The 20,043-nt window shown below is 39.5% G+C and overlaps 2 protein-coding genes across 5 annotated transcripts in view; one reads left to right on the top strand and one right to left on the bottom strand.

Annotated features, from left to right (window-relative positions):
* LOC126215363 (leucine zipper transcription factor-like protein 1) overlaps positions 1–14,472 on the bottom strand; it is a 61,252-nt gene extending 46,780 nt beyond the window's left edge. For all 4 annotated transcript variants that reach the window (XR_007542126.1, XR_007542128.1, XR_007542127.1 and 1 more), the window contains exons 1-2: positions 14,176–14,472; positions 13,978–14,102 (exon numbers count right to left, since the gene is read on the bottom strand). Coding sequence is in view for 1 of the 4 variants with exons in the window: in XM_049942054.1 (XP_049798011.1) it covers positions 13,978–14,102; positions 14,176–14,178 (128 nt within the window). In the remaining 3 variants the exon portion in view is untranslated. The remainder of the gene's footprint in view (positions 1–13,977; positions 14,103–14,175) is intronic.
* An 87-nt stretch (positions 14,473–14,559) lies between these two features.
* Positions 14,560–20,043, top strand: part of LOC126215362 (eukaryotic translation initiation factor 4B-like) — a 49,978-nt gene continuing 44,494 nt past the window's right edge. Inside the window, exons 1-2 of the mRNA XM_049942053.1 lie at positions 14,560–14,775; positions 15,139–15,273. Coding sequence (XP_049798010.1) covers positions 14,772–14,775; positions 15,139–15,273 — 139 coding nt within the window. The 5' untranslated portion in view covers positions 14,560–14,771. The remainder of the gene's footprint in view (positions 14,776–15,138; positions 15,274–20,043) is intronic.

Raw genomic sequence — 20,043 nt, 5'->3', positions numbered from 1 at the left:
TCAGCTCTCCGGATACCTCTCACTCCAGTATTCCAATATTTATTTATTTTTATTCATTTGCTGTGTTTTTCTATGAGGTGTATTCCAAAACCGAGGTCCTTTTGCTCATCAAAAAATAAGTTCACGAGAAAAGGTTTTTATTCGCAGTAATATTTTACTAAATACACTACTGGACATTAAAATTGCTACACCAAGAAGAAATGCAGATGATAATAGGGTATTCATTCGACAAATATATTATACTAGAACTGACATGTGATTACATTTTCACGCAATTTGGGTGCAGAGATCCTGAGAAATCAGTGCTCAGAATGACCACCTCTGGCCGTAATAACGGCCTTGATACGCCTGGGCATTGAGTCAGACAGAGCTTGGATGGCGTGTACAGGTACAGCTGCCCATGCAGCTTCAACATGATACCACAGTTCATCAAGAGTAGTGACTGGCGTATCGTGACGAGCCAGTTGCTCGGCCACCATTGACCAGACGTTTTCAATTGGTGAGAGATCTGGAGAATGTGCTGGCTAGGGCAGCAGTCAAACATTTTCTGTATCCAGAAAGGCCCGTACAGGACCTGCAACATGCAGTCGTGCATTATCCTGCTGAAATGTAGGGTTTCGCAGGGATCGAATCAAGGGTAGAGCCACGGATCATAACACATCTGAAATGTAATGTCCACTGTTCAAAGTGGCGTCAATGCGAACAAGAGGTGACCGAGACGTGTAACCAATGGCACCCCATACCATCAAGAAGGGTGACACGCCAGTATGGTGATGACGAATACACGCTTCCAATGTGTATTCACCGTGATGTCGCGATACACGGTTGCCGCCATCATGATGCTGTAAACAGAACCTAGATTCATCCGAAAAAATGAAGTTTTGCCATTCGTGCACCCAGGTTCGTCGTTGAGTACACCATTGCAAGCGCTCCTGTCTCTGATGCAGCGTCAAGGGTAACTGCAGCCTAGGTCTCCGAGCTGATAGTCCATGCTGCTGCAAACGTCGTCGAACTGTTCGTGCTGATGGTTGTTGTCTTGCAAACGTCCCCATCTGCTGACTCAGGGATTGAGACGTGGCTGCACGATCCATTTCAGCCATGCAGATAAGATGCCTGTTATCTCGACTGCTAGTGATAAGAGGCCATTGGGATCCAGCACGGCATTCCGTATTACCCTCCTGAACCCACCGATTCCATATTCTGCTAACAGTCATTGGATCTCGACCAACGCGAGCAGCAATGTCGCGATACGATAAATTGCAATCACGATAGGCTACAATCCGACCTTTATCAAAGTCGGAAACGTGATGGTACGCATTTCTCCTCCTTACACGAGGCATCACAACAACGTTTCACCAGGCAACGCCGGTCAATTGCTGTTTGTGTATGAGAAATCGGTTCGAAACTTTCCTCATGTTAGCATGTTGTAGGTGTTGCCACCGGCGTCAACCTTGTGTGAAGGCACTGAAAAGCTAATCATTTGCATATCACAGAATCTTCTTCCTGTCGGTTCAATTTCTTGTCTCTGGCACGTCGTCTTCGTGGTGTAGCAATTTTAATGGCCAGTAGTGTATTTACTTTACTTTCCCACAGAACCATTGTTCATATCTGTACACTTTCTGTAGCACAGCACCACCTTCTTTAACCCCTCTGCAAAGAAGTCTGAGCCTGGGAATTGAACGAGTTAGTAACACTAGAGTTCGTCAGAATTTTGAAATTGCTGTCCACCCAGCCTCTTTTTTAAATGCGAGAAGAGGAGGTCATTTCGTGCAAGGTTGTGACTGTACAGAGGGTGATCAAATAGTTCCCAATGAAAATCCTGAATATTCTGTTCAGTTTTGGCAGCAGTGTGTCGGAGTGCACTGTGACGAAAGAGGATTATGCCAGACGACAGTTCCCCGCATCGTCAATTCTGGGTCATGTATCTCAGTTTGGTCAACATTTCACATTATACGTCAGCTGTAATTGTTGGCCCACAGCCAAGGAAATCAGTCAAAAGGACACCCTTTTCGTTCCAAAAAATGGTAGCCATCGTTTTTCGATTTGAGAACAGAGATTGCTTAAACTTTTCTGGATTGGCTGAATTTGAATGCCAACAGTGCATTGACTGTTGTTTTGATTCTGTGTCAGTGTTGGATATCCACATCTCGTCGCCTGTAACAATGTCTTTTCCATAGCACTCCAAAAACTGCCATGCACTACACATTCTTTGATCTTTGTGCTGCATTTTTGGAATGCACCTCACACACTGTTTGTGATATCCCAGCTGTACAGTAACAATCCTGTAAATTGAGGTTTGAGCAACATTTTGGAATTTATTAACCAGATCATTTCTAAGTTTTTGTTTCACTTGATCAATGATGTTAATACTGGGCCTGCCACTCAGTTGTTCATTGTGAACATTTGTGCTGCCATTTTGAAATTCTCAACATTTTCAGACTTGTTTGTTACTCATTATTTCAGGTCCATACATTAAGCATAACCAGCAAAAATCTAATCACACCACACACTTCACGACTGGTGGGATCTACGATTGTCTCGGCTATCGCAATCTGCTCTCATTGAGTGGTAAACGACCATTGGTTCAAACCGACACTACTGTAGGTTCTTGAAGAGTCAGTAGACAGTTCCGCATTTGTGAAACTTCATTCACACTTACCATCAGTTAAATATTGGCCACCAGACCTCAGTTTTGCGATATGCCACGTATAATGCTCTTACAAACACATTGTCTGTGCACAAACAACCTGATCTAAATTCATTTTGTTCCTCAGAAATAACAGCTTCTTTAATCTAGGAGCCTGTACAGCCTTTATTGCATCGAGGTTTTCAACGGTGTGAGCTGTGATAGCATACGGAAGATTGCACCTGGCTGTGGATATCGGCATCACCTCACAGAGGTAGTGAAAAGTCTTTATAAAAATATGTGCATTGTAATAAGCTCTGTGTTATGAGACAACATCTGTGTGATTCTGGGGAATAGTAGATGGCGATACAGCTGTAATCAATCGTACAACACGATCCACCTTCTTGCTGTTATAATATTTTTCTAATGGGAGGTTTCCCTCCTTCTCGAACATATGGGAAGAACATTTCACAAATACACAAATAAATTTTACATGCACACATTTCATACTTTCGGCCTTGATTATACAGACACACACATATATGTAATAGACCACATATAATACACAGATAAATCTACATGTACACATTTCTTATTTTGGCCTTAATTGTATAAACTATTTAAGTTTTTCACATATCTACATTGTAGATAAAAATTCATCAACACTATAGTAGCAATTCTGTAGCAAATAGTCACTCACTGCAGTTTTGAATTTATGCATGCCAGTTATTGCCTTAATTTTTTTAGGTAGTTTGTTATACAGTTTTTTTCCCTGATTGCAGGGGTCCTTTTTGTTTTAGTGTTGTATCTGAAAGCTGCATATGTAAATCTTGATTATTCCTTGTGTTGTATGAATGGATATTTTGGTTTTTTGGAGCAATCTTGCTATTTTCATCTATGATTTTCCTTATAAACATTATTGTTTCTAGGATATACAGGGTGATTCAAAAATGCATGTAAATATTTCAAGGGTGTATTTGTGAGGTAAATATAAGACAAAAATGTTCTATACAATTTTTTCCATACTTGGCTTATTACAGAGTTATGAACAAAACAGGATAATACATTCAATACAACGTAAGGTATTTAATTCCCAGAGTTCACAGTTTAATTACAGTGCATTTGGACTAACAACGCAAACTGATAAATAAACGTGACGTAACAAACTGAAACAATTCCTCGCGAACACTGTATTAATTTAGGTCCTGTTGATTGAACTACAGCAATGCACAATAACTAAGGAAAATTGAAGCATTTTACAGACTGTACTGTACTGTACTGTATTTGCACAAATCTTAATGCAATGCATGTTCAAAATGCTGTCCCTGAACTTGCAGACAGACCCGTGCTCGTCGCATCAATGATCTCTGCACATTACACAGTCCGTTCAACTCTCCACGAATAATTTCACAACCACCTTCAATTCTTTGTTGTAGCACTTCTCTGTTCGGTACTGCAGAAGAATACACCAATGTCTTTAGTCGGCCCCATAAATAAAAGTCTAAAGGGTTCAGGTCAGGTGATCTGGCTGGCCAAGCAATTGGTCCTCCGCGACCTATCCATACGCAGAATTGAGGTACGCCCTTACGTTGCGGCTGTAATGGGCGGGAGCACCATCGTGCATAAACCACATGGTGGCTCGTGTTGCAAGAAGGACATCCTGTAACAATCCAGGCAATTCTCCCTCCAAAAATTCGCAGTACGCGTGCCCATTCAGCCTTGGAGGCAGAACATGAGGTCCGAGTAAGTAATTCCCCACAATACCACACCAAATGTTTATGGAGAATTGATGTTGATATCCACGCACAATTCTCGCGCCAGGATTCTCGACAGCCCACTGGTGCATATTATGCGAATTGATTACACCCGCACGAGTAAACATGGCCTCATCTGTGAATAATATCCGCCGAATGAACATTGGATCATTCAAATGATGCTCTTGTAACCACTGGCAGAATTGCTGACGGCGAGGATAGTCTTCAGGTGTCAATTCGTGCACTTTTTGCAGGTGAAATGGATGCAACTGTTGTCTCCGAAGCAGCCGCCATACAGTAGATTGTGGAAGTCGTACAGCTGCACTAATTTGTCTCGTACTGATAGATGGATCTTGGTCTACCAGGTCCAAAACATGTTCCTCGACGTTCACTGCATGCTCAAGTGGTCGACCTGAATGTGGCCCAGGACGAATGCCATACTCCCGCATACGTCTGTCCACAGATACAAACGTCTGATGACTTGGTAACCGTCTTCCTGGAAACAGCTCACTGTACCTTCGTCTTGCTGCAAGTGCATTTCCATCTGCTGCACCATACACAAGGTGCATATCAGCATACTCACTGTTTGAGTACATCATGTGCATGAAACCTTTAGCCTTCCGACGATGAATGAACGACAGGACGTACTTTTCCGTTACCAACAACATCAGCGCCATCTTCCGTACAGTAGGAGTAAACATCACGTGCAAACAAAAACAAACACTATTCATGCAGTTTCGAATCAACTGTTGGGAGATACGTATGTGAATTACGTACCAGAATATGGCATCCTGCTGCTTGCACTGCCGTCGTTTTGATACGGACATGACTTTCGTATTTAACGATAACTCTGGAATTAAACGTTTATGGAAAAACATTTATAGAACATTTTTGTCTTATATTTACCTCACAAATACACCCTTAAAATATTTACATGCATTTTTGAATCACCCTGTATAGGCACGTTAATGGAAGAATATGAAGCTTTTTAAATGAGGGTTTGCATGAAGATCGAGGTGCTGAGCCTTCCATGGCTCTTATAATTCTTTTTTGTGCAATAAAACAGCTATTGCTGGGTGGTGAATTTCCCCAGCAAATCAAACCATATCTTAGCAGTGATTCTGCTTGGGCACAGTACACATTTTTCATGGCTTGCATTGATGTGCATCCAGCAAGAATTTTTATGACAGAACTTCAGTCTGTGGCATACCCCACTGCCTTCCAAACTCCTGTCCACTCTGACATCACGAGCAGCCATCTAGCATTCCCGGAGTATCTCCAACGTAAATTACCACACCAATCTGAATGGAACCTAATTTTCTTTTACCTATAACTATTATTACTTAAACTAAGTTTCTCACAGTTCAACTCTCACAAACTCAGTGCAGCAGTAAGGGTGCATATTACCAATTCCCGTTTATTACCATGTGCCTTGCACCTTTCCAGTATTTATTTTATTTATTTAGCGTATGGCTCATAACATCACAGTAAAAATTACAGAAACAACATGATTAAAAGAAAAAACATATTTATAAACAGAGCAATAAGTAACAGTTTGTATATAAGGACACCACCAATTGTAAATTTACACTCACAGAAGAACAATCACAAGCAGACGTCAAGCTTAAATAATATATAGTCGATTGCCTCTTGGGTCGCCATTAGGAAATCCTGTGGGTCACCCTCATATGCCCTTAGTGGGCATTCCTGCACGGTGTGTTTGACCATCTGTCTCTCAGCGCCACAGTCGCAAGCGGCCGAAGGAAGTTTACCGCATCTGTGTAAGGAGTCGGCGCATCTCCCACAGTTGGTTCTGATACGATTAAGAGTTGACCAAACTTTGCGAGGGCAATCAAATCCTTTTGGTTTACTAAAGATGCATGGTATACTGTGGCAGTTTACTGCTGTTCTGCTCTCCCATTCCTCTTTCCACCAGTCATTCATTTTAAAGTTGGTTTGGTGCAGAGCCTGTGCGGTCTTTAGTGGAGGATGCCTAGACCGGAGTCAGTTTCCTTGGATGTTGTATCTTCATGGATTTGTAATTGAGGGTTGGTCATGATTTTTTGAAATTCTCTAACCAGAGCATGTTCTCGGCACAGGTTAGGAGGGGCTATGTTACTGAGAACGGGCAGCCACACTGTAGGAGTTGGCCTGATTGTGCCTGATATAATACGCATTGTTGCATTAAGTTGGCTTTCTACCATGTGTGTGTGTTTGCTGTTGAGCCACACTGGGGCACAGTATTCTGCCACTGGAAACACCAAGCCAAGTGCGGATGTTCTTAAGGTAGATGCTGTGGAGCATCAAGTGGTGCCACAAAGCTTCTGCAATATGTTGTTGCGTGTTTTAAGTTTTGCTGCAGTTTTCGTCAGGTGTTCTTTGAATGTTAGTGTCCTATCTAGGGTAACCCCAAGGTATTTTGGGTGTTTGTTGTGATTTAGTAATTTCCCGTCTAGATAGGCATGTAGTTCTCTGTTGGCCATTTTGTTGTTCAAATGGAAGGCAGATACTTCCGTCTTTGTAGCAATAGGTTGTAGCCTCCATTTTCTAAAGTACTCACTGAGAATCCCTAGGTCACTCGTAAGGATATCTTCAGCAGTTTCTATATTTCTGTGGGCTGTTGCTAGAGCCCAGTCGTCAGCATAACCAAATTTGCGTGATCTGGTTGCAGGCATGTCAGCGCTGTAAAGGCTGAAAAGAAGGGGCGCAAGGACAGAGCCTTGTGGGAGTCCATTATTGAGTTTCATCTGTTTGACAAACTGCCTATTGGCTTCTGTCTCGGGTTCTTCGGCCGACATTCATCTATTGATTTTTCTGACGTTTTGCCAGCACGAGTGGCTGGCATTGTCAAAGCTTCACCCTCCATTGCCGGTGGTGAACTGGAGCCGAGCTCGTGGCCGCAGACTATATGTACATGGCGCGCCAACGTCCGAGGGCTTCTCCGCGGTCATTTCCGGTGCGGTTCTCCTCTTGCTACCTGCGACGGTCGTTCGCTGCAGTACGGGAAGCCAGGATCCATTTACCTTAAGGCTTTCCTCTTTCTTGTTGAAACTGTTCACGTGTGTTTGGATTTCTACAGCTTCTCTGAACGAGCGCGTGTGATAGTGCTTCTCTACAGCCAGAACTTCCGTGTCAGCGAATTTTATTACGTGGTCGGTCTCATTCAGTGCGTGCTCTGCCACGGCCGAATGAGACCGACCACGTAATAAAATTCGCCAACACGGAAGTTCTGGCTGTAGAGAAGCACTATCACACGCGCTTGTTCAGAGGAGCTGTAGAAATACAAAAACACGCGAACAGTGTCAACAAGAAAGAGGAAAGCCTTAAGGTAAACGAATCCTGGCTTTCTGTACTGCAGCGAATGACCGTCGCAGGTAGCAAGAGGAGAACCGCACCGGAAATGACCACGGAGAAGCCCTCGGACGTTGGGGCGCCAGGTACATATAGTCTGCGGCCGCGAGCTCGGCTCCATTTCACCACCGGCAATGGAGGGTGAAGCTTTGACAATGCCAGCCACTCGTGCTGGCAAAACGTCAGAAAAATCATTAGATGAACGTCGGCCGAAGAACCCAAGACAGAAGCCAATAAGTAGTTTGTCAACAAGTGGCCACGAAAGCCTTAACAATTTTGTGTTTCATCTGTTTACTTCTCTCATTCCCCATTATTACTTGGAAGGTTCTACTTGACAACATATCATCAATGAGGTTGGTTATCTTCTTGCAGGGGACGGCACAGATTAATTTGTACATGAGCCCCTGTTTCCAAACTGTATCATAGGCTGCTGTTAGGTCTATGAATGCTGCAGCTACTTTATGTTTCTTCTGGAACCCCGCCTCTATATATCTTGTCAGTGATAGGACTTAATCTGTATAGGGACGGAATCCTGCTTGTTCGATAGGGATTTATTTGAGTATAGTTTGGCCTATTCTGTTGAGGAGCAGTCTTTCTAGTAATTTATAGACCATACTGAGAAGGGCAATGGGGCGGTAACTCTCTGGTCTATCGCCTGGTTTACCAGGTTTCAAGACTGCGATGATCTTTTCTCGTTTAAGTGAGGGAGGAATGTTACCCACTTGGAGAATGTCCGTAAAGAACTTAGCCAGCCATCGTTTTGTGTAGGCTCCGACATGTATGAGGAACTCAGGGTGGATACCATCGAAACCCGGAGCTTTGCCTGATTTAACCTTCTTCAGGGCATTGGTAACCTCCTCGATACGAATATCTGATGAATATTCTGAGTCCATTGCACGGGTCCTTTTTAATGTCCTTCTTCACTTTTGTTGTGTGCTTTCTATCTCGTGGAGCTCTAGATGCAGAAACTATGCGGGATGCAACCTTGTTGGGAGATATTTCGTCCTTTCTATGTTCAGGTGGATTTGCGCCTCCAAGTTTACACAGTAGGGACCAGGCTTGTCGGCTTGACTTTGAAAAGTCTAGATTTTCAACAGTATTCTCCCATTTTTGCCATCTAATAAACTCGATGTTATGTAATAGTTCATCCGCTATTTCCCGGTCCCCATTATTGAGGTCATCGCATATCCCTGTCCAACCGGGAATGTACCTTTACAGTAACACCGGTAATGCATATTTTTTAATATTAGTGATTTAGTTTGATATTTGGAGACCCATATTTTTATGTCAAGTCTATTTATCTTCTTTTATTATAAGAGACTAGACAAAACTTAGCAAAATGGACTAAGTATATGATGCAAAACATTCTACTTCAGTAACATCTGCGAACAAATATGGTTTATGTTTTTCTTTGGTTAGCTGTAAACTGAGAGTTGGATGTGAACTGTTATGGAGAGAAATCGAAATGTAACTTGTCTCTGATGTACCATTAGGGTTTATATTGTTAATTATTTCATAAAGTGTGGAAAAACTGTTTTGTGGTTATTCCAATGTGATGAATATGTACCAAAGTACTTTATCTGTCGTTTTACTTTAAAGAAGTTACATTCTATATCTGTTTACATCGATTTGAGTTTTTGACAGAAATGCATTTGATGACTTGCCGAATATGGAGCCCGAGAAGAAGATTAATATATTGTTCTCAAACACTTACGAGACCCAGGAACACTCTCAACAAAGGTGTATTCCATTTATTTTCATGACAGTGACCAACAACATCTGAAGTGACAAACAAAAATATGACTATTGTTTTCAATTACTGACTTTTCAGATCAAGCATTGTTAACAAATCAGTTCTTGGACCCATGTCTTGTTACTGGTCTTAATCAATACTAAGTCGGGTAGCCTGCCAGAATTGTAGCCGTACTTCTGTTTCATCAGTTATTTAATAATATTTCAGTTATAGGCAGGACAGGGTTCCATTAGAACAGGTAAGAATCAATTTAAAAAATAGTTGTTAACCACAGTGTAAGACAAGGAGTTGAACTGGAACCTACTCTTTTTAGTAGCTACATTGACCTCTTTCTTTCTCAATGGAAATGTAAAGTAAACAAAGGAGTTCAGCTTGCAACTGGAAAGAACCCTAATGTACTTCTGTTTGCAGATGATATCATTATTATTCAAAAGAATGAACATGGTCTCCAAATATCAGTGTGCCAGCTGAACAAGATATGCAAAGAATACAATTTAAAATCTTCTAGTAACAAATTCAAAATAAATGCACACTGAGGAAAATATCCAGTCAATTCAGTTTTACATGTAGTCTCTCAAATTTATGAAGATGATATCTGTTCCCAAAAGAACAGATACCATTGATGACTGTGCAGCTTCTCTAGAATGAAATGATAATTAAATCGAAATCCTTAGCTGCCGACAGGTGTTGTTGATATACATCAATGGGGACAGCTGAAAATGTGTGCCCCGACTGGGACTCGAACCAGGGATCTCCTGCTTACGTGGCAGTCGCTCTATCCATCTGAGCCACCGAGGGCACAGAGGATAGTGCTACTGCAGGGACTTATCTCTTGCACACCTTCCGCGAGACCCACATTCCCAACTGTCCACAACCTACATTTGTAGTACTCCTAATAGATATTTGCCCATTCACTCATAACTCATGCCAGACTAAGCTGACGAGTCCCGTAAGAGTTCGGGCAAAGGGTGTGCATTCCCTACCCGGCCTTCTTCTGTGTGAATGCACACGGTTTGCATAGCAATGGCAGTTTCTGTCTTATCCTATGCGAGTGAAAGCTGCATTACTACACACAAAAAGAAAACAAAAACAGACTGTGGAAATTAGGTTCCTGAGGAGGATGCAGGACTGTACAAGAAGAGACATGATTAGAAATGGAAGATATTAGAACATAATTAGATGAATATAATAGAGGGAAACATTCCACGTGGGAAAAATATATCTGTAAACAAAGATGATGTAACTTACCAAACGAAAGCGTTGGTATGTTGATAGACACACAAAATTCAAGCTTTCGCAACCCATGGTTGCTTCATCAGGAAAGAGGGAAGGAGAGGGAAAGATGAAAGGGTGTGGGTTTTAAGGGAGAGGGTAAGGAGTCATTCCAATCTCGGGAGCGGAAAGACTTACCTTAGGGGGAAAAAAGGACAGGTATTCACTCACGCACACACACACATATCCATCTGCACATATACAGTACCACCACACTCAAACTGTAGGTTCCCTCAAACACCTCCATTTTCCTGCATTTATTTATTCTGTTTATCTTATTGATATTGCTTAAGTTCCTTATGTATTCACATTGATAACTGTCTCTTGTTTTAATTGGTTGTGTATCACTCTCCATGTTTCATACCTCCTGATGCAGCCTTGTCTAGTACTCATTTTATTTTATTAGTTTTGCTTATTAATAGAAACTGTTATGTAGGCATGCTATTCCTATTTTGTGATAAAGGTTTTCCTGTCTATTCCATTATTATTTATGTACTTGTGGAACTAAATGGTCTGAAGAGAGAAAAGCCGCCTTCAGCGCAAGAATGAAAGAAGTGTGGACTGAGAGAAAGAAGACTTCCCAGAAGCGCAAGAAATAACTGTTTTCACGGTCTTTAACGGCCAAATTTGTATAATAATAATAATAATAATTTATGTACTGTTCAGTTTTTACTTTTTCATTGCAAAGATGTCTATATGTGTTACTTCTCTTCCAATGTTGTTTGCTAACATGTAACTTCTTTGGTGATAATGCTCAGTAAATGTCTGAAGATCACCTTGTAAGCCGAAAACCGGTTAACAATAAAAGTAATATTGTAGAACAAAAGCAAACTGGTGCTTTGCATTTATTATAATGTTGTTCTACCAAGAACCGACAGAAGATTCTGTTAATATGATATATTGATGACTTTCCAGCAAAAGTTCTCTTTGCCAATTACACCAACATCATAGTCACTGATAAAACATCACAACTCCTATTAGAGAAAGCAAATGAAACTTTCAACGATATTTACTACTGGGCAGTATGTAATAAATTAACATTAAACATAAAGGAAACGAACAGCATGGTTTTTGGCACAAAGAGAGGAAGAAACTCTGTCACTTTAAACAGAGATGATAATCTACAAATTGTGGAACAAACAAAGTTTTTAGGAATGAACATGGCATCTTTACTGTAATGTACTAAATGAGCACAACTACAAATCTGTGGTTGATATTAAGGAAAATATTACTAAAAACCATGCTAATAGTCCTATACATTATCATGGAAGAACACATTATCATGGAACAAGAGCCAGTTCGGAGTTACATTTATCCAGGAAAACCAAACAAAAACTCAAAATAGTTTTTTACATCAAGAGATAAAATTGTATAATAAATTGTCAAAGGAATGAAAAATAGTACTATAAAACATTTGTTTAACAAGGCTTATTACACAATTAAAGACTACTTAGAGAACTCTAAGTAACAGGCAGTAATGAAAGGGGATAACTACAGCACCTTGTCACATTTCAATACATGATTTTGTGCCAAGATGTATAATGCATGATAGTAATTTCCACTGCCTTAATTTTTCTGGTGGGCAGTTGCACACAGCTGAATAAAGGGCATCTTCTCAGTCCACGAGTCAGCAGTGGGTGTCCTAGTGTGAGTAACAGTGAGAGTGGCATTGTGCGTCACATTGTAAGTGACCAGGAATGGTCCAGGAGTCATCAGTGGGTTTGGATTCCATTAGAAAGGTTGTGTACTACAACAACACAAAACTATTTTGTTGATGCCAACTTACGGAGGGAAAATATGGGAGATCAGAGCTCACACCGAAAGATATAGGTGTTCGTTTTTTCCATGCGCTGTACGAGATTGGAATAAGAGAATTATTGCGAAGGTGGTCTGATGGACTGTCTGCCAGGCACTTAAATTTGATTTGCAGAGTATTGATGGAGAATCTAAAGAAGGGAAACTGCAGGTAAGAACCTTACCTGCTACTTGGCACATTGTTCATGATAAACACTCACGTTTGAAGTTGTATTCTGTGCACGATTATACAAGTCCACAGGACTTAGTCTTGCACTGAAGATGATCAATCTGTGATTGAAATCGTTATGGGGGCAAAAAAAAAAAAAAAAAAAAAAAAAAAAAATCAAATTTACACAACCAAAGTTGGAGTTTTCATTACCAGCAGGTGTCCTCAGTGGGTGGGTAGTGAAGAAGGAAACTACACTTTATGTTGCAAACTAGCTGAAACAATTTCTGTGCAAATAAAGGACTATTATACAATAGAAAATTACCAAATGATGCAGTATAGCTGGTAAGAGACTGACACATTTGACAGGAAGGAGCTGCTGTGTCCAGCCATCCTGATTTGTGTTTTCCATGGATTTCCTAGATCGCTTAGGCAAATGATGGGACTGCTTCAAAGGCTACAGTCGACCACCTGTTCTACCCCGATAGGTCACATGTCCCTTTTCTTAAGGCATATTATGTATGCAGTGTGTTATATTTTGGCTTATTGTTTGACACTGTATTTCCTTGACAAATCCCATGTAACTGTGAGATGATCCTTGGATGAATATAGATAAAGAAATAAATGAAACGAATATTTCTGTATTTCTGGAAAAAGAAAATAGTAATGGTATGCAGCAGAAATAAAAACCAGAAACAAAAAACATCAAAGAATTGAGAATGGTAGGAAGAAACCTTTTTAAGAATAAGATGCTAAATTTAGAAGGCTTTCAAGGTGGAAAACATGGACAGAAGAAAGGAAAAGACAACATGGGGAGTGCTTCGAGTACTGGGAAAATAAGAAACAACAAAGAAGGAATAGGAACTGAAGATATAACATGATCCTGGCTGGTAAATAAGAAAATGAAAAAAGTAACATCAACAAATTGTGTTTTACTGCTACACACATTGTAAGTCAACCTACGTTATTAGAATAACAAAAAATCATTCAAGTAACATGCAGCACATAGGTACATTAGTGAAATTACTACTGCTAAAATGACAATTACAGTGAGGTCAAACGTAATTCGAAATATATTACATGGAAGAGATATTAATATTCCACAGAATGTGGTTCTTTTCATTCCCACACTTGATGGGTTAAAAGGATGTAAAGCTACTACTGGTGTTGTGAATAGAGTGGATTATACTAGTATATTGAGTGCTACAAATGTATGTGAACATGCACAGTATCAAAAATTGTATCACTAACGTAGTACCTAGATTCTATTACGTCTTGGAATGCACAATACACTGCCTTCAAATTTTGTGCACGCTGATGCTTAGCGAATCTGATATATGTCATAATTAGCGATTGGTGTTGCTCATTTAGTCCCAGTTCCGCCTGAAACAAAGTTTACTGTTAAGGAGCTGTTTTCGAATAAGATTTTACTGTGTGTGCAGTGTCTTCAAATTACCATGTCTGCTTAGTTGACACTTGACAGACTACAGTAATTACGTTTATTAAACCAAAAACGCAAAATACAAAAGCGACTTCGCAACAACTTCAACTACGTGTTTTCAATGCGTTAGTTGTGTGGGTATATGTTTATTCTTTGGGGCTTTGGCAAACAACTCTTTACATCCTAACGGACGTCCTTCACCCTAAATATTTATACGCGCCGCAAGCTGTCCTTCCTTAAAATCCGTTTGCAGCAGTTCGCATTATCAGTGATGATAATAATTAAAATATACAAATTTACAACACGCGCTAAGAGCTTTGGAACATCTGCATCGCTACCGCTGAAACATCAATACTCTTTGGTTCTAAGAAATTCTTCAAGATGGCCTCATCAGGTTAGTAGAGTTCGAATGAGTCACGTGAAGTGTAAAGAAGTGATCTGTGGGTGGTAATTACTAGATCCTGTGATAGGAATTGCGTTTTTGAGCACCTTAAGCACAGATTGCGTGAAGGAAAATCTCAGATTCACAGTAGTAGCTATTGTTTTTGTATTAATTCGTTGCCACCTGGACGAAATTTTGTCATTCACCGCGTGGTCGCATATTGTTACAAATGAGTACGAATTTTTTATTCATGTGTTGAGTAAAATCACCCAAAAACCATAACATAGCAATTGCATAGCAACAATGAAGTGTAGTAACTTTCATTTTGTTACATTTTATGCTATCTGTTCAGATTTAGTTAAATTTGTAGGGAAAATTGAGAATTAATTAGTTGTCGATAGGTGGTGTAAATTTTGCAGAGTTTTTTACTTTTGCTCTCGGTACTCAAAACTTTGGAGGATTATAATGGACGAACTGAATAGTCAATGAATTTAACTTTTTGCATAGGCCTCTTTTAGTGCGAAACAAATTCCTTCCTGTGTGTAGTGATAGTGCTGATGTCGGATTAATTACTTACTATGTTTTTGGAATTGCAGGTAAAAAAGGAAAAAAAACAAAAGGAAAGACTCTTCCTCTCAATGAATTTTTAGCCACTGGCCCAACACCAGGCGTTGCACCTGTTGTAACTCGTAAACTTGGCGGCAGCTGGGCGGATGATGTGGATGATGATGGTAAGTCATAATTTTCATATTATATATATGTAATATGAAATGAATGGTATCAGGGTATTACATTGTGAATTTAGCAGTGGGCCCTTTGTAGGAAGTGTACTTTAAAGAGGAAAATGGTTGAAGCCGCTCTGAGTCCTTTCAATACTGGTACCACTAATTTCAAGTTATTTGATTATTCGTTAAATTGGCTTTAACTCATTACCAAGTTTAATACATAATTAATAAAGTTCGGTAAATGATCGCTTTTCAAGCGTTTTATCTGTATTACCAGTGTTCCCATAGTATACTCATAAGTTTCTGATTGATATTTGCCTATGATAGTTATTGTTTGTACACAGATACTTTGAACTTGTTTGAACTAGTCATCATTATTTCAGGAATTAATCCCATGAGGCTCTAGTACTTAGTTTCATATCGAAAGTTGCATATTATGTTTTACTGGTTATGTTAATTGCCATGAATGTGGCCCAGAAGGGTAATGTATAACATAGGGCAGCAAAAATTCAAACCTCCCAGAATGTATTACAGCATGGGTGTACCTATCACCCTTCGTGAAAGTTGAGACGATAAATGTGTTTATAGATTTGCAAACTATACTTTACATGCCCTTTTTACATAAAAATCTTTTAAGTGTTCTGTGTATGAACTACTGGGAAACATTAGGTTTATTTAAGCAGCTACCAGTGGGCTCTTGCTCTTGCACAGAGCTAAAGTCACTATAAATAGTGCCTTTTCTCATTCCTGGCTACTTGATGGTGGCTGTTGGTTGTTTTATGTTGCAAGAAGCAGCTAAAATCTCTGGTGCTCCCAATCTGAGAGATTTGTGCATGTGTATAACTAACTGAGCGATAGTGAGGATAGTTCCATGTGACCCATGTTTACATTTCATTGTTTTGTGTGTACTTCATTTCCAGCTCTCACTTCAAATGAGAACAAAATGGATTTCTGTTACTGCGAGCTGTAAAGCTAATTGAAATACATTCAAATAATTGCAGAAAATTAATATAAAAACAGTTTCCTGATTTTATATCTGTGTTATTAGCAGTTGAAAGGTTATTGTCTTGCAGATCATTAATAATTGACTGAAACTAAGTGGCAGATTTTCCCCCACTGAGCCAGTCAGTTTATTTTAAGGTTTCTCATTCCACACTGTTAGCCGATTCCAATTGTTTGCTGAATTTCAAGCACATGTTTTCATTTCCTCATATGTAAGGCATTAACATGTTACACCATAATAAAAAAAGCAAACATGAGAGAATACTCTGATAAAATTGGCAGTCTGAAACTTGCACTGAAAATCTTAATACTGCTTATTCAGTATAGATTGGACATCCGAATTACACAGTCTGAAACTTGCACTGAAAATCTTAATACTGCTTATTCAGTATAGATTGGACATCCGAATTACACATTTGTAGTGTGCTGATTTTTATGCACATGAGAGCTTGGTGTGAAGTCCAACTTAAAATGAACATGCTTTGTAATAAAAAGATTTTTTTTAAAACCTGCAGATGATAGCAAATTCTGTTGAGGCTGGTTGTTAAAAAAGAAATATTTATGCGATCTTGGCTGTTGAATGTTTTTATCAAGTAAAACGGATCACTCCTTTGGTGTTCTCAGAATGAGAAAATTCAACGAGGCATGAAAATAGATTGGACAGCTAGTGCCACAGGTGACAAAGGAACAACGTTCTAATGAGAAAAGGAAAAAGAAGTGTCGACCAATATAAACACAGAGCACATTGTTCGTAAGTCATCGTACCCACTCATGGTGCTGTAGTGTCTGTTTTCTGGACCTTGAAAGTAGCTCTCTGGCAACTATTTAAACAAAACTGTTTAGTGCTGATCCAAATTTTTGTGAATAAATGCTTAAAATTGAAATTTTCCTCCAAGTGTTAATTATATAATTGCACCATTGGAATAAAAAAGGAAAATCAGTGTTATTTGAATAGAAGTAAGCTTTCATGTTATGTAGATCGTCTACCTGATAGCTTGCTGTGATGTAGAACTTCTCAGTTGGCAATTCTATAGGAAAACAGCTTTATTCTAAAATGTTTCAGGTGGTTCCAAAGGTTGTGCATGAATTGAAGGGTCTGATAGAGAGGTTGAAATAAAATTTTGGAGTAGGAACTTTTGGTATTAGAAGTAATTTTGAGCAAGTGAGAGTTTTGGAATATCTGGAAGAACAAGCAAAATCAATGCATCTGTGCATTACGTTCAGCAAAGGTAATGCTAAGAGTTTTCTGTGTATGTACAACACTTTCTTATTCAAGTGTGTTCTGGATGTTATGTCCTTAAGGTCTTGTGTATAAGTTGCTGTGTACGTACACTTGCTTTCCATTCATGTGCTCTGAAGGGGACGTCAAATTACATGAGCACATTTCTCATTTTACCAGGCATCGTGATCTTTTTTTGGGAAATAACAAAAGCCTCATGTATGCAGCAATAGTTCCCGATAAAGAAACTTCGCCGGGATACTTGCAGCATCTGAGGTGGTCCGAGCAATGACTGGTGTACTTGGAAAGGTGCACCAATATTTTCTACAAAGACATTGTGCCTATATTTGAATGTGGTGGTCATCATTATTGGACTTATGTAAATAGTGTTCAGTAAACACTTCATTATCTTTGCCACACTTAGGCACATGTACACTGATTGTCCTTGTTGTTCCTGACATTCCAAAACTTTTGTTGGTACAAGATATTTCAAAGACTTCAAGTCCCTAATCCAAAGTTGCTGTATTTCAACCATTGTCATTCCTTTTGAATCAACCTGTGTAAATGTGAAACCAAAAGAAAGTACAGGTGAAAAAGAAAAAATATTTTAGAGCAAAACAAATTGTTGAAATTGGAATAGTGTGAAGCTTCTAAATGTGTCAGAAGTATCTTTTGGGTTATTGTTATGAATTATGCGTTTTTAATCAGTATTTGAGGCCTATGTAACTTGTTGAAAAGAGCTACCTCGCTGCGTGTCACAAATGGCGACAAACTATTTTTGATTTTGTAGCTATATAAAATGTTACATTCCAGATTTTATGCTGCGCCCCCCCCCCCCCCACACACACACACACATAGTGAAATGTTGTTAGCAAACAGGAAAGTTGTATTTATGGTTATTTGTTTATGATTAGAATACTACTGCAGAATCAGAACTTGCATGAACAATATACAAGTTTCAAGGTCGGACATAGCAAACATGAAGGAAGAGATGGAGGGGGGGGAGGCGGGAGGAATGAGAGATTGGGATGCATATCCAATTCCCATGCGTATTAAAAACATGTCTTTCTCTTTTCTTTCTTTCCCATCGAAGCAGATTGAAGCACAGCAAAGTGTGGCCGGGTACAACTAGTCTGTGTAATATTTTGAAACCATTTTCAAACTGTTTCTTTAATTATGGCTAATTTTGAGTGGGTGACCACATTTCAGATTCAAGTAGCCCTGCAGAAAAGCAAAGCAGTAATAAAGTGGCTTTCTTTGAGTGCTGTTCCTGCTTAAAATAGCATCAGCCTACTGTGAACCAAAATCCTAAAACTGACCCTCCTTATCAGTTACCAGTATATGGAGAACTACAGTTGAATATGAAATCTGAATTATAGACCAGCTTTAAAACTTTTAGGGACATTGAGGTACTGAGAGGGGTGTTGATTACATTAAGTGCAGTAGAAAGTGTTGGCCAACAAGAAATTAGGTAATTTCCAAGAATGATTGCCTCTTGAAGTCACGGGGTCCAAACAATACATATCGAATGTGTGATCCTAAATGGATCAGATGACCTCGGTGGGGGACGTTATGATCAATTATTTGTGATTGTAATTTTTATCTGTTTTCCGTCGTTCCCTTAGTTGGTCTAAGTTACACACCTCCGCGAATTAATGGCAAAAAGAGAATTGTTCCCATAGCATACACATCACATGGACTTTCACATGACACCACCCACAGCAAGTGAGGTAAGTCATCTCCTTTGTAATTACAAGTATTTTTGTAATGCTCTTCTTTTGTCATTGCTGTAGTGACCACCGTAAACATACTCATAACGTCCGCCACCAGAGTCGCCTGATCGATTTAGGGTCGCACGTTCGATATGTATTGTTTGGACCCCACAACTTCGAGAGGCAATCATTCTTGGAAATTACCGTAAATTGAACCCTCATATGAAAAACCGTATGTATTCCATTTGCCTGTGAGGTCTCCAATTTTTAAGTATTGTCAGAGTATTGGCATTTGTTATTTCCTTTGCGGAGCTCACAGTTAACCATCTTATGAAATTTAATTTCTGCAACAACATACTAGAAACAGTTACCTGTTTAGTGTCTGCAGTGGATTTTTAAGTGTGGTTGTCGAGTAATGTTTCTCAGTTGTGCGAGAGATTGTTCAGAGTTGAATGTAAAAGTCAAAACTGTAGGCCAGTCACTTGAAATGGATCACCTCTCCCATTAGTTTAGAGTGTAATATTCATTGTGACAGACTAATGCACAATGTAGTTGGAGGTTGAGGTTATATTGGACAGTGACAATTAAGTTGAGTTCGTGAAACCAACAAATCTGAATCCAAAATGGTAATTGTGGTATCAGATTGATCTTTAACATAGCCCCAGGTCTAGATATTGAATATGCTTTGTTATGAATTTAGAAAATAGTATTTGAATTCAGAAAAGCTGTATTGGTAAGTATTTTGGAACATATTCGTGAATATGCCCTGGATCTCTGTGATTACGAGGAAATGTTGTCTACTCCAGGAGCCTTGTTTCCACTCGGGTCTTTCAGTCTCTGCCA

The sequence above is a fragment of the Schistocerca nitens genome, chromosome 12 (genome assembly GCF_023898315.1).
Source record: "Schistocerca nitens isolate TAMUIC-IGC-003100 chromosome 12, iqSchNite1.1, whole genome shotgun sequence".
NCBI lineage: Eukaryota > Metazoa > Arthropoda > Insecta > Orthoptera > Acrididae > Schistocerca > Schistocerca nitens.
Note: the sequence above shows the minus strand (reverse complement) of the source record. Positions and strands in the feature narration are given on the sequence as shown.